The sequence below is a fragment of the Mauremys reevesii genome, linkage group 3 (assembly GCF_016161935.1).
Source record: "Mauremys reevesii isolate NIE-2019 linkage group 3, ASM1616193v1, whole genome shotgun sequence".
NCBI lineage: Eukaryota > Metazoa > Chordata > Testudines > Geoemydidae > Mauremys > Mauremys reevesii.
This window is the reverse complement of record NC_052625.1, coordinates 33405988-33420236: the sequence shown is the minus strand read 5'-3', so window position 1 is coordinate 33420236 and position 14249 is coordinate 33405988. Positions and strand designations below refer to the sequence as shown.

Here is a 14249-nt window from a genome sequence, read left to right as displayed (position 1 = left end):
AGGGGCACAGTGGTGCCCTTTGCACTCCTTTGATCTTGGGACTGCCATACACCAGCCTGGGCCCTTGGCACAACTTATTGTAGACTGAGGCTACTCTAACTTGTGCCAGCTCCCAATGGCCCCAAGGAGCTGTTACAACCAGAACACAGGGGAACCCCAGTCACATTATTTTGCTCTAGTTATGCCCCCTCCCCCCATTGGCAGCTGGGGATGAGAGAGTTACACAGGAGCAGCTGTAGCAGCTCTGCCCCACCCAATGAACTTCAGAGGGGAGATTTTCCAAGGACCAGACCCACCAACCTTAGGGCCACTTTGGAGCAACAAAGAGCAGATGAAGCAGGGCCCACGATCAAACATTTAATCTAAGCTCTGTTGCCTTTAGTTGTTTATTGTCTTTTACACTTAAGAGTTGAGTATCTTAATAATAAAATAACACCTTCATTTTTCATTTAATATTTGCGTTTGGACACTACCACTTGGAACTGAAGAAAGTGCAAGTTGTTTTAGTGTTTTGCTAATGCAGTGGGGCAGATTCTCTGTCCTGATCTGGTCCCTTTGCACCACCTGGGAGCAGAAAATTCCCACAAATTCCAGACCTTGGGCTAGGAAGCTCCAGCAGTCCCCAGCTAGTTATGGGGAATTACAGTTGGCTGGTATAAATTTGAGCAGCTCCCCAGGCTGCTTCTAAGCTCCCTGACAGTTCTCTCAGCTCTCAGCAGAAGCTGTATGCAGCAGAGACTCTGTTCTTCGATATTCCATCACAAAAGCTAAACTATACACAGTAACCTTTAAACAATTTTTAAAATAAATAAATCCTTTTATGATTTACTTTGGGGTTTGTATTCAGTGCAAAGCTGTCTACACCATCAAAAAACTGAAGCTGTCAATGATAGGAGCTATCTGACAACTTAACATCATGGTATTAAAATTAAAGTCTATAATTTAAAAGTACCTAAGAGCACTTGGCCAACTGTATTACCTTCAGTCATACCATCTTGGGCTGTGATCTTAGCTCTTATAAGCTAAGTATGGTCAAGTGGACAGTATTTGGCTAGAACAACTCCAGGAACAGCCACAGTGTTGGGGATACCACAGTCCCAACACAAGGCTAGGAGGAGATTCTCTCTTTTGGGTGGACACTAAAACTGAGGTCCTGAGCATCTGTAGTCAACAAAACACCCACGGTGCTTTTTTGCAATAACAGGGGCATTCGTGGTCAAATTCTAATGCGGTAATAACAATATGCCTATCTAAATTAGAGTGCCTTTGCAGTTTCCGTTGGATATATCATCTATTCTCATTTCCAGTCCTGAAAGGTTGTATTACATTGCTGTGCTTTGTAATATAGCTACTGTTCCACACCAAAGTTGAATGCACTATAATGGTTGGGAACAGGGGTTAAAGAAGTTCAAACTAGTCAGAGAAACTCATCACTTCTGGTGGATGCCATCATGGGTTTTGATGACACTTGGGGATGCAATGCAGCGAAGAGAAGAGAATGGAGACAAGAAATGTATCCCAAAGGAATTCACATCCCAAGCAGGTACATAGCCAGCCAAAAAGAACGTGTGTGCATGTGTTTGCAAGCATGACACACAGCAGCACACTCCATTTTCCTCCTACCCCTATTCCAACAGATGCAAGAGTTTAGACTTGACAAGGACAGAGAATGTGTACCAAAAACTAAACAGAAGTTGGAGGTTTGGCAGCTTCTTGCCTCCAACAGTTTGCAATACCCGATGCAATTTCCTGTAAGTTGAAAGTTGCAGGATTTAAAAGATTTTGAATATATGTATTATGTGCTACTTTTCTATGTTTCCCCAGAGGTGGAAGAAAGCCAGCAGTTGCAGGTGTCTTTCCCCTCTCACCTTTGAAGGAGAAGAGTCAGCAGGGGCATAGATCTTGCTGCAGAGGAGAGGAAATATATAGGGAACTGGGACACCTTCTTCCCTCAGGTGCTGTTGCTACTGCATGGGCTGCTAGAAAGATTGTGAGCACCACATTCTGCCCAGCCAACTACTAGCTTCTACTGCTCTGACTTCAGATTCTCTTGCTGAGTGTGCCCCCCTCACCAACTAAAGAGGAGAGAGCCCCAAGTGTGCAGCATTGTCTCAAGCTAAACCAAAGACAGTGAATTTTTCCTCTGCTCTTAACAGAGAAGGCGAGCTGTGCTTGCCCCGTTCCCATTTTTAATGCCAGGTAGAGAAGTGACACCTATGCATACAATAGCTACAATGATTTGGAGTTTTTCAGCACTACATAAACCTAAGAGTCTCTGGCCTGTTCTACTATCTTTGTGCTACTCAGGCTCTATAGAGAACAGGAACTAGTTAAACTCTCCAACTGGGTAGTCCCCTTGCCACATTTTAAAAATTGTCCATGTCCAGGCTCGCTGTTGGCTTGTGGGAACTCAGTACAGCAGAGCATCTGGGCCAATATATTTTTATTTCAATGATATCATTTCACTAATTGTACCAAAGATAGTAGAAAAAAATGCTGGGTTGTTAAACAGAAAATACTTTGTTGCATTCGGTCATGTTTTCTGACATTTAAATAGTCACTAAAGTGATACATCGTTTTTTGGTGGAGAACCATGCAACTCACAAGTAGTACACTGACAATACTATTCTTCATGACTGCTGCTAAGTTCTTGTCATTGCAGTATTCTTGGATACCATAAAGTGGTAAGTAACAATCCTGGCATATCCAACAAGGGTGTTGATCTGAGGACCAGTTGCCCCCTTAGAAGAAATATGTATGGAATCAGAAAATGCAGCACGGCAGCTGCTATTGAATGAATTATCACAGTAGCATGAGGACAGCCCTGCTTGCTGGTACCACAGTTCAAGAGAGAATGTAGAGAGATCCAGGCATGAGACTATCACTAATGCAGATGATATGGCCAGTTAGCTCACTCCAGGCCCCTCCCACATATATGTGCACACTGCTGGTTGCCTCATGCCTCTCTATTTGATTTTATGGAGGGTAAGAATCCTAAGAAGTCCTGTTGCCAGGGTTAAAGTTCCAGTCATTATTATAACATTGCATGACGGAGGTTCAGCTCCCACTTGGGCAGTTTTAACAAATTTGGCGAAGGCTCACTTTTATTACTTTGTTCTACAACACAGCTGGGGGAAAGGTAAGGGGGTTACTTTACACCTGTTTTGGGGAACAGCTCAGACAATTTTCAATCTTATTCATTCTTTACCTGACTGAACCTTTTTAACAAAAGAACAATCAATGAGTAGAAACACCGCCACTTAGGTGACGAACCACAAAACAAAGGGAGAACAGTCAGAGCAAATAGCTTCTTTCTGATTGAAAGTATTCACCCAAAATATCTGCAGAACAATTATGAATACCAAATACATTTGCAACTGATGGAAATAGTTCAAGGATTGTTTGCAATTCACTCTCCAGCTATATTAAAAAATTAGACATTTCCATAATTTGTATAATCTGAATTTGTTTGCAAACTGCAGAAGAGGGGGAGCCAATAGGAAGTATTTGTATGTATTCTATACAGTGGTTGTTATTAAATGGACAACATTTACCAAGTGTTCAGACATCATAATGATAAGTGCAAGAAAGATGGATGGATAGTTAGCTAGAGACTCAGCTCTTAGTCTGGATTTACAACAATGCAACTAACTCAACTGACTTTAATGGAGTTACTCCAAATGTACACTGGTGCAACTGAGATCAAAACTTGATCCAAAGTCAGACAGCAAAAGATCCCATACGAAAGTACCTGAATTACCAGTTATTGTTTATTCTGAATAGAGAGAAAAAAAACTACACCTGCCTTGGTGTATGGGGGGGGGGGAGAGAAAGGGGGAGGGGAAAAAAGAGCTTCCCTACAGGTTCTTACCTATTCCACAGGAAGGCTGTAGTTTACTGCTGTATTTAGTTGGAGAAGACAATGTACAGGTTGGCTTCTGGAAATCATTTCTTTGAGTGCTCTGTCTGTCGTAAGGTGGACTATAATGATATACACATGGTTCCCCACTTGGCCACCAATGATGCTTTAAAGTCAAAGGGAAGAAAAATGTATGTCTATCCAAACTGTTAGGTATAAAGCAAGTACTGATAGAATGCTTCTCCAACTCTCCAACTCCCCCCGCCCCCCAATCTACTCTCACTATTGCTTAGCACATTCTGACTCCTAAATAGGAGAAAAATCAGCCTAGTCTGAAGTTTGATTAACATGACTCCACTGACATCCAGCATCTTTATTCCCCCTTCTTCTGTCCTGCACTGAAATTCTTCTCTCCCCCCTTACTGTGTCAAGCAAAGGCTCCGGCAAGGGGGAGGCAACGGAGAAAGGCTCTGTCAGCAGGGAGTCTCCCCCCGCTGCAGCCTTTACCTGCTGCTGGAGCCTTTTATTACTGTGGAGAAAGGCTCCAGCAGTGGGACATTACACTGCTAAAAATAGCCATGTGGACATGGGAGGCACTACTTGGGTGTGTCGAGAGCTATGTATATCTATGCCCTGGGGGTTCAGGCCTGTAGAGCACTGTACTCTAAGCCAGCATTTCTCAAATGCAGCCACCATGGTCACATGTGACCACCAGGGGCTTTTCTTGCGGCCACAGCCTCCTGTGATGGGGGGGAGGGGGGAAGTAGCGGCCCCTCCCCCTCTCTGTTGCTCCTGGATGCACTGCCTTGGTATTGATTGCTGGGGGCCGCCATCAAGGGTTGTGCCCTGTCCCCCCGGAAACACCTGGGGGACAATGCTGTAGGAGCAGGCAGGCAGTGAGTTCCCCCTCTTCCCAGAGGCAGTTGGGCTCAGGCTTTGGGCTTCAGCCCTGGGTTGGTGGGGCGGCAGGCTCTGTCCACACAACTTCAAGCTCCGCCCCAAGGCCCTGTCCCCTTGCTGCCAGGCTTCGGGCTCTGGCTGTGGGGCTTCAGGCTCCAGCCCCCTGCTGCCTCCCCTGGCCCCCAATCCCAGGCTTAAGTTGTCCCCAGGCTTGTCAGGGCTGAGCAAGTGTGCTGTGAAAAGTGATACTTCTATGTTTATTAATATCACTTTTCACAACAGACTTACTAGCTAGCAATAAATAAATTACAATGATTTGGACATGTATTATGTGCATATTTATTTGTTTTTCTCTAAAGCTAATTAAGTATTTTAGGAAAAAGTGTGAGAGCAGCCACTAGCAAGAATTGGTGGCCGCACTCTAAGGCCACCAAAATATGTCTCGAGAACCCTTGCTCTAAGCTATGTCTCACTGTCTACACTGCTATTTATACCTGCTACAGCTGGGCATGCAGTGTCTGCACTCCGCATGCCGCCACAAGTGTAGGTGTAGCCACAGAAATGAGATATACAAACACCCTTTTTAAGAATCACTGTTCTCTTTTAATACTAGTACACAAAAAGAATCAAATTAAATTACAAACTAGTGTGCTAAAGTAAATCCAAGAATCTGACTTAAACTTACAAAAGCAAGGACAGTCAGAGTTTAGCAACTTGCCACATTGTGCCTGGCTAATACAAGTATCCTCACACAGTGAATGATTTTACATGGCATATATGCTGCAATACCTAGGCACAACAGAGTAAGTTAAGCAGAGATTTTAAGGCGTAATACTCTATTTCCTTACTAGTGAGGGATTCATTCAGATCCTTAAGATTAGTTCATTTAGTTCTTTTATACAACATACATGTACATATTATTTAGAATGTTACCTTAATTTGAAAGATAATGCAAAATGGTCCTACCTTTTTAGCCACTGTGCCTTCTGTTTCCATATAGTATATTGGTTCATTTAAGAACCTTACATTGGTGTTAATTAATTTTGCATAACGTGGTTGGGGATTATTGCGCCACTCTGGTAAATACGAGTGCTGGAAAGACTGTTTATTCTTTTTAGGTATATATTCACTGTTGACCTTTTCTATTCTCATGTTTACTTCTGGTATATCAGTATTAAATATTCTATAAGTATTTGGGCTGAAAGACATAACATGACGAAGATTGATTATTTCCATGCATATATACCAATATTTGTTGATGGTATAATAGCTATATCACATAGAAGAGGATAATAAAATACCTGCTAAGAACTTAGTAGGCCTGATTCTGATTTCACTCACTACTTTCCAAATCCAAAATAAAACTGATTTCAATGGAGTTACTCTAAATTCACATGGTCAAAGGACAGCAGAGCTTAACCCTAAATCCTGATTAGGATCACTCTCACTAATGTATCTACTACCTTCAATGGTGTTACTCATGATAAATACATGTGCAGGTGAAATCAGGATGAGGCTGTACAAATAAAAAGAACGAGGAGTACTTGTGGCACCTTAGAGACTAACAAATTTATTTGATCATAAGCTTTCATGGAATAAAACTCACTTCATCGGATGCATGCAGTGAAAAACACAGTAGGAAGATACACACACAGGAAATGAAAAAATGGGTGTTGCCATACTAACTATAACAAGAGTAATCAATTAAGGTGGGCTATTATCGGCAGGAGAAAAAAAACCTTTGTAGTGATAATCAGGATGGCCCATTTCCAACAGTTGACAAGAAGGTATGAGTAACAGTAGGGGGAAAAAATAGCATGGGGAAATGGGGAAATAGGTTTTACTTTGCGTAATGACCCATCCACTCCAAATTAGGCTTGAATAAAGACTGGGTATGGATGGGTCATTACACAAAGTAAAACCTATTTCCCCATGCAGGACTCTGATCCCCTTTAAATAAACTTGTATCAGACTTACGGATGTATTTTACTTGATAATTGAGAGCTCAAGACCATTTCACACTCTAAATTCTTGAGCTGGGATGCCTATTTTCAAATTCTTCCTCATTATGTCCAGCATTCTATTCCTGATCCTTCATAATCCAGTTTTTGCCATGGACATTTTACCAACACAATCCTCCCTAGAATTATTAATGACTTACTTGTATCAAATTTCCAAATTCTCACTTCTTTTCTGATCTTCCTTGACTTATTAGCTCCTTTTGGCACTGTGGATCCCTCACATCTCTATCACCTTGGCACATATGGTTTTTCTGACTGGATCTCCAATGTGTTTCTTCCAACTTATCTAATAAATCTTTCACATCATACTAGGATAATAACCTTTTTTTCCTTCATCCTCTCTCAGCTGGTGTCCCCAAGGGATCTGTTCTTAGTCGCCTCCTCTTGTCTTTATATTTTGCCTACATTATCTCTGATCACAGTTGACAATATTATCATTCGCACATTAATGACACTCAAAATGTCTCCTTTCCTTCTTTTTTTCCTGCAATCTCTCATTCAGGCTTGTCTCCATTTCCATGAAATGGAATAATAAGTTGAATATTCCAGTTACAAAGAAAACACCCCAATTCAAAAAACCCAGACTACCTCAGAAGTATTTCTATGTGAATAATGAATAAAGGGAATAAATACTTTATTAGAAAAATAAATAATAAATAGAACAGATAATTAACATAAAAGATATAGCTAGTGTTTCAACAAAAAGTGTCTTCCTCAGAACCAAACATGCCCATAGCGTATAGGAAGAAATTTCTTATTTATGCAATAGCTTCAAATCATGAACAGGAAATAAACCACCACATAATACTACCAATGGATATCAATCACTTATCTCATACTAATAATTGCTGGATTCAGAGCAATTAACAAATAAGGAGTCATTGAGGAGCCTTGGCTCTGACAAGACACTTTTGTATGCAAACATTAATAACAACTTTATTAGCATGATAGTAATGCCTAGAGGCCTGATCAGGATAAGGACCTATTGTGGGGAAGCTGTACAAACACACAGTAGAAAGACACAAATGACAATCTTTCCATTGACTTCAGTTGAAACGGCTCAGCTCTCTGAGGAGTTTACAATTTCATTTTGTGCTAAACATCATTTCTGTTCACTAATACAATAGTCTTTATTTCAAGATATTTTGTTGGACTGGAAAAGTTACCAAACAAAAGGTAACTTTTACCTGTAGCAGCACTTGGCAGGATATCCCAGGATATTAGAGAGACAAGGTAGGTGAGGTAATATATTTTATTGGACTAACTTCTGTTGGTGAGAGAAGATTTTGAGCCATACAGAGCTCTTTTTCTGGTCTGGGAATGGTGAGCATCATAGTTAAATACAAGGTGGAACAGATTGTTTAGCATAGGTAGATAGCACGTAGTCTAAGGACCCATTCAAAGTGGAGTGGCCTATTAACTCCACCTTGAATGGTCCCTTGGAATATGTACTAACTACCTATGCTAATCAATCTGTTCCACCCTGTATTTAGCTGTGATGCTCAGGGCATGTCTACACTACAAAATTAAGCCAACCTAATTTATGCCAGCATACAGTTGCTGCAATAGTTACATTACTTGTGCGTGTCTACACTTTGCTTCTTGTGTTGGCAGTGCGTGTCCTCACGAGGAGCACTTCCACCAACTGAACTGTCAGTGTCGGGCACTATGGGACAGCTTCTGAAAGCCAGCAACAGTTGATGTCAGTCTAACTCAGGGATGGGCAAACTTTTTGGCCTGAGGGCCACATCTGGGTATGGAAATTGTATGGCGGGCCATGAATGCTCACAAAATTGGGGGCTGGGGTGCAGGCTCTTGGGTGGGGCCAGAAATGAGGAGTTCAGGGCTGGGGTGCGGGGGCGGAGAGGGCTCCAGCTGGGGGAGAGGCATTGGGGGTGCAGGAGATTGCTCTAGGCTGGGACGGAGAGGGTTAGAGGTGCAGACTCCAGGCAGCGCTTACCTCAAGCAGCTCCCAGAAGCAGCAGCATGTCCCGCCTCCAGCTCCTACGTGCAGGTGCAGCCAGGCAGCTTTGCATGCTGCCTTGTCCACAGGCGCCGCCCCTGCAGCTCCCATTGGCCATGACCACACAAGCCACGTTAAAGCACTACCACGCTGTGCTTTAACGTTGCCAGTGTAGACTAGCCCCAACTCTGTAGAGTACACCAGGGCCCAGAATACCTTTTGCAGACCTGAAGATCTCAGTGTAGCTTCAAAGCTTGTCTTGTTCAGCAACAGAATTTGGTCCAGTAAAAGATATTACCTCACCTACCTTGTCTCTCTAATATCCTGGGACCAACACAGCTACAACACTGCATACAACAACAGAAATTAAAAGGAACAATCACAAGGGTGAAATGCTGCAAACTGCATGGGAATTATTTAAAAATACCATAATAGTGGCTCAAATGAAATGTATACCCCCAAAAAATTTAACCAAACAAGCAAAAAAAAAAAAAAGCCACCATAGCTAAGCAGCAGAATAAAAGAGGTGTTTAGAGACAAAAAGACATCCTTTTAAAATGGTTGTAAAATCCTACCGAGGGAAATAAAAAGGAAACATAATTCTTCAGACCATAAGACCTAAGGAAGTGTAAAAGCATAATTAGGTCATCCAAAAAAGGACGCAAAAGACAAAAACTAACAGCAAAACCATTTTAATAAGGACATCAGCAACAGGAAGCCTGCCAATCAGTGGGGCTATGAGACAATCAAAGAGGTAAAGGAGCACTCAAGGAAGACAAGCTGTTGCAGAGAATCTGAGGAACTGAACCAGACAGAGGCACCAATAGAGGAGGTTTTGGAACAAACGGATAAATTAAACAGCCATAAGATAGCACTGACCCAAGAGTTCTGAAGAAATTGCAGAACTGTGGTATGTAACTTACTGCTTAAAATCAATCTCTGTATCAGATGACTAGAGGATAGCTAATGTACCACTGATTTTTAAATAAGGGTCCAGTGGCAATCTTGGCAATTACAGGCTGGTAAGGCTAACTTCAGTACCAGGCAAATTAGTTGTAATTAGAATGATCAGACATAGATAAATGCAGTATGTTTAGGAAGAGTCAACATAATTTTGTAAAGAGACATCATGCGTCACCAATCTATTAGAATTCTCGGAGGGTATCAACAAATGTGGACAAGACGATCCAGTGGATATAGCATACTTGGACTTTCAGAAAGCCTTTGACAAGATCCCACACCAAAAGCTCTTAAGCAAAGTAAGCTGTCATGAGGTAAGATCCTTTCATGGATCAGTAACTGGTTAAAAGATAGGAAACTAAGGGCAAGAATAAATGGTCAGTTTTCACAACAAAAAGAGGTAAATAGCAGGGACCTGCAAGGATCTGTAATGGGACCAGTCCTATTCAACATATTCATAAATGATCTGGAAAAGGGGGTATAGTGGTAAAGTTTGCAGATGAAACTAAATTACTCAAGATTGTAACTCTTCAGTCATCTTAGGATGTAACTAATAGATTTCATAGAACTAGGAGACTGGGCAACAAAATGGAAGATGAAATTCAATGTTGATAAATGCAAAGTAATGTACATTGGAAAACATAATCCCAATTTTGCATATAAAATAATGGTGTCTAAATTAGCTGTTACCACTCAAGAAAGATCTTGGAGTCATTGTGAATAGTTCCCTGAAAACATCCGTGCAGCGGCAGTCAAAAAAGTGAACAGAATGTTAGGGACCATTAGGAGAGGGATAGATAATAAGCCAGAAAGTATCGTAATGCCACAGTATAAATCTAAACACCTTGAAAATTCTGTGCAGTTTTGGTTGCATCATCTTAAAAAGAATGTATTAGAATTGGAAAAAGTACAGAGGGGGCAACAAAAATGATTAGGGTTATGGAACAGCTTCCATATAAGGGGAGATTAAAAAGAATGGGACTGTTTGCTTGGAAAAGAAATGACTAAGGAAAGATATGATAAAGAGCTATAAAATCATGAATGGTGTGGAGAAAGTGAATAGGGAAGTGTTGTTTACCCTTTCACATAACACAAAAACCAGGGGTCATCCAATGAAGTTAATAGGCAACAGGTTTAAAACAAACATAAGAAACTAGTTCTACACACACACACACACTCACACTCTTAACCAGTGAAATTCATCGTATGGGGTTGTTGTGAAGGCCAAAAGTATAACTAGGTTAAAAAAAGAACTGGGTAAGTTCATGAAGGATAGGTGTACCGATGGCTGTTAGCCAAGATGGTCAGGGACACAACCCTATGGTATGGGTGTCTCTAAACCTGACTGCCAGAAGCTGGGACTGGATGACATAGGATGGATCATGATCTCTTCATTTCTTCTGAAGGATACTGGGCCAGATGGACCATTGGTCTGATCCAGTGTGGCATTGTGTGTCTACAGCCTCCTAAGGTGCACACATGATTGTAGGCACATAGCACAGGGTGCAGTGAGACAGAAAGATCAAGCAGTTCAGCTAAATACTTGGGTCCCATTCCTGCAAATATTTACTTATTTGAGGAATACTTGGCTCCCAATCAGAAGACTGCAGGAATGGTGGCTACTCAGGTGAGCGAAGGCTGGCAGCATCAGACCCTGGGGACAGAAGGTCATTAAGGGCTCAGTCCCCAGGGCCCTGAGCCCATGGCAGGACAACACCCAATAGCACAGGACCAGGTGCTACCCCCTCCAGCACCCACTGAGGGCCAAGTTTCTGCAAGGACTGTCCCTCAGGGCTGGCCCCCTTGGGCCTTGCACATCCAGAGAGCCCATAGCAAAGGCAGCACTTACAGCTGGGGCCGGGGCGCCTTCTTCCTGGAATGCATGCTGTCCTGTGGAGTCTGGCGCATGGTGCCTAGGGGAAGAGGGGGAATGGGGCAGTGAGAGGGTACGGAGGGGGTGCGTGTGGGGAGTGGGCAGAGGGCATCCAGAGGGTGCATGTGGGGTAAAGGGGATGCACGTGGTGGCAGAAACACGGGGCAGGGCACAACCAGAGGGTGCACCTGGGGGCAGAGGGTGCATGTGGGGGAGGGTGGAAGCACTTGAGAGCGTGTGTGGGGCAAAGGGGAAGGAAGAGGGGGTGGGGAGCCAGGAGGAGTATGCGGGGGACAGGAGGCAGGGGCGCAGCCGGAGGGGCTGGGGTGAAGCAGGCCAGGGCCGCAGGGGCGGGGGGCAGCGAGAGGGGGGAGAGGGGGCGGGGGTGAAACAGGCCGACGCAGGGGGTGCGCGGGGCGCAGCAGGCAGGCGCAGGAGCTACGAGGGGAGCAGCCGGAGGGGGAGGGGGCGGGGACGCACCGAGCAGAGGCAGCGGGCGCGCGGGGGACGCTCCGAAGCCCCAGCCCGGCTATTCTGTTGCCGCGTGGTTGCTAGGAGACGCGGGCGGGGGCACGAGGGCAGGGGCGGCTCTTGAGCCTTCTTCCGCCCTGCGGCCCCGCCTGGGCCCCTCGCTCCGGGGGAATCCCCCCCCCCCGGCTCCCCGCTGGTTCCTCTCGCAGGCGCCGGCCGAGCCCATCTCGCCCAGGCTGCTGCCCCAGCCCCAGCCCCGTTGTTGGCGGCGCTCTCACTCAGCGGGCCTGCACCCCCCTCCCGCCGCCAGGTGCTGCAGCCTGGTTTGCTGTGGGAAGCCCACCCGGGCTCCCGGTGCAGCCGGGGAATTGCTTTGTCGATTTCTGCAGCGTAGGCAAAGCCCCAGGCAGATCAGACCTGCCAAAACCAGACAGCGCTGGGCGGGCCAGAGCAGAACTAGGTCCTGGCTACGGTCAGAAGCTGAGCAGGTTCCCTGAGCTGGTATTGAAAAGTGTTTAAAAAACAGTATAAACAAAATGTTTTTCCGTTCCATTCCCGCTAATAATCCTCGCTCGGTTTTATAAAGCCTGGCAAGAGCTGCGGTTGAAAAGGGCTCCAAACTAACTTATTTCAACACCAGTTTAAGGGAGCCCAGAGCTGAAAACCATTTTCCAAAGCCCTTCAAGTGCCTGTCACGGGTGGGTGACAACAACACAACATCTACGGTACTTTTTGAATTATTTGCCCTTTTTAAAACGAGGGCATTCAAGTTTGTCTGCCTTCTTCTCCGAAAATTAAAAATGTAAATTCTGGAAATTGTAAATCTGCACATTGTATGAATTCAGTAACTTGACCGATGTAGAAGAGACATTTATTTTAACTGTGGTTTTTAACCATGAGTTAAAATTAAATTAAGAACTTTTTACGATTGTTTGATGAAAGGTTTTGGATATTCTGGTTAGACTGATACAGAGATTACGTCCTAAAGTCAAAGGATGATAGTAACGAGGTGGGACACTTGGTTTTCCAATTGTTTACTATAAATCCTTTCAAGAACAATTGGATTTTAGGAGTTATCTAGAGAAGGATTTTTCATTATTTTAAGTTTAGAGATCTCCCTGAAACTAAATTAGGTAGCAGGTAGCATTGCATTTAGTTACCACAAAGTGGCTTAAGAAAGGGATAAAATTGATTTAAATTTAATCCAAGAAAAGTAGACTACAGATCTCCTAAATCAACCAACCTATGTCCTTAAACCAGTTTAATCTGATTGGTCAATTCAAAAGCTTCATTTTTCCCTTCCATGTGTGTAAAACATTTTTTTTAAAATCCTAATGTTAAATGTTTATAGTGAGAGGAATTATCTGATCTATTAAAAATCATTATCTGCCTCTAGGGAAAAAAAAATCAAACAAACTTTTACGCAAAGACTTCCATACGGAAGTGAACTACCTCTAGTCAATAAACGTTAACTTCACTAATTTCAAATAGCTGGAAAGGTTGACTCTTCCTCGTGTGCCATTGCAAACAGTGCTCACTCAACTCATCACTTGCAGACTTATTACCCAGCACTTCTCCTTATATTTACATAATTATAGTTGTGGCACATGTGCTGCTATAGTGATGGCCATGCCATCACTTTCCCTATAAACTTGGTGTTTAAAGGATTTATAATTTGTCCCTTACAATTTGCCCCTGGATAGAACTTGCTCCACAAGGTCTCAGGCTGGAAGAAGGAGAAAGTGTTCCATGCCACTGAATGTGAGAAGGAGAAGCACTGGTACAACTAGGGCTGTTATATCCCAGCATTTTCCTGTAGCCGTCAGCTAAAGCTACAAGACCGGTGTGGAAATAAAGAATGTTTTAAATATTCCTATGCAGGAAAGGACTTTAACGTGAAGGGAAAACAGCACTTTAGGATCAGTGAAGTTAACCCAATCTCCACCTCCAACTGGTATTTTACAACACTTTCTCTTTTCTGCATGCCTGGTTAAGAGAATCCCCTAGGGCCTTACACTGTCAGAGAACATACTTCACCTTCTGGATCAGTGGCAGTGCTAGCCCATTGGGGGCCCTATGCAAGAATGTTCCCCCCTGCCTCCACACAATACAAAGTGAATAGGGGCCCCCTTTGAGCTGCTAGGGGACCTAAGCAATTGCTTAGTCTGCTTAAGCCCGGTACTGTCTTTACACTAGATTGTA

The 14249-nt window shown here is 43.6% G+C and overlaps 1 protein-coding gene across 4 annotated transcripts in view; it reads right to left on the bottom strand.

Annotated features, from left to right (window-relative positions):
• Positions 1-12179, bottom strand: part of C3H2orf73 (chromosome 3 C2orf73 homolog) — a 34775-nt gene extending 22596 nt beyond the window's left edge. The window contains exons 1-4 of one of the 4 annotated variants that reach the window (XM_039531348.1): positions 12057-12179; positions 11553-11616; positions 5726-5957; positions 3872-4025 (exon numbers count right to left, since the gene is read on the bottom strand). In XM_039531348.1, the coding sequence (XP_039387282.1) occupies positions 3872-4025; positions 5726-5957; positions 11553-11611 (445 nt within the window). In that variant the 5' untranslated portion in view covers positions 11612-11616; positions 12057-12179. Of the gene's footprint in view, positions 1-3871; positions 4026-5725; positions 5958-6920; positions 6992-7101; positions 7303-11552; positions 11874-12056 lie in introns of those variants that run through there. The other 3 variants (XM_039531347.1, XM_039531349.1, XM_039531350.1) reach the window with 3 other exon arrangements.
• Positions 12180-14249: the final 2070 nt, after the last annotated feature.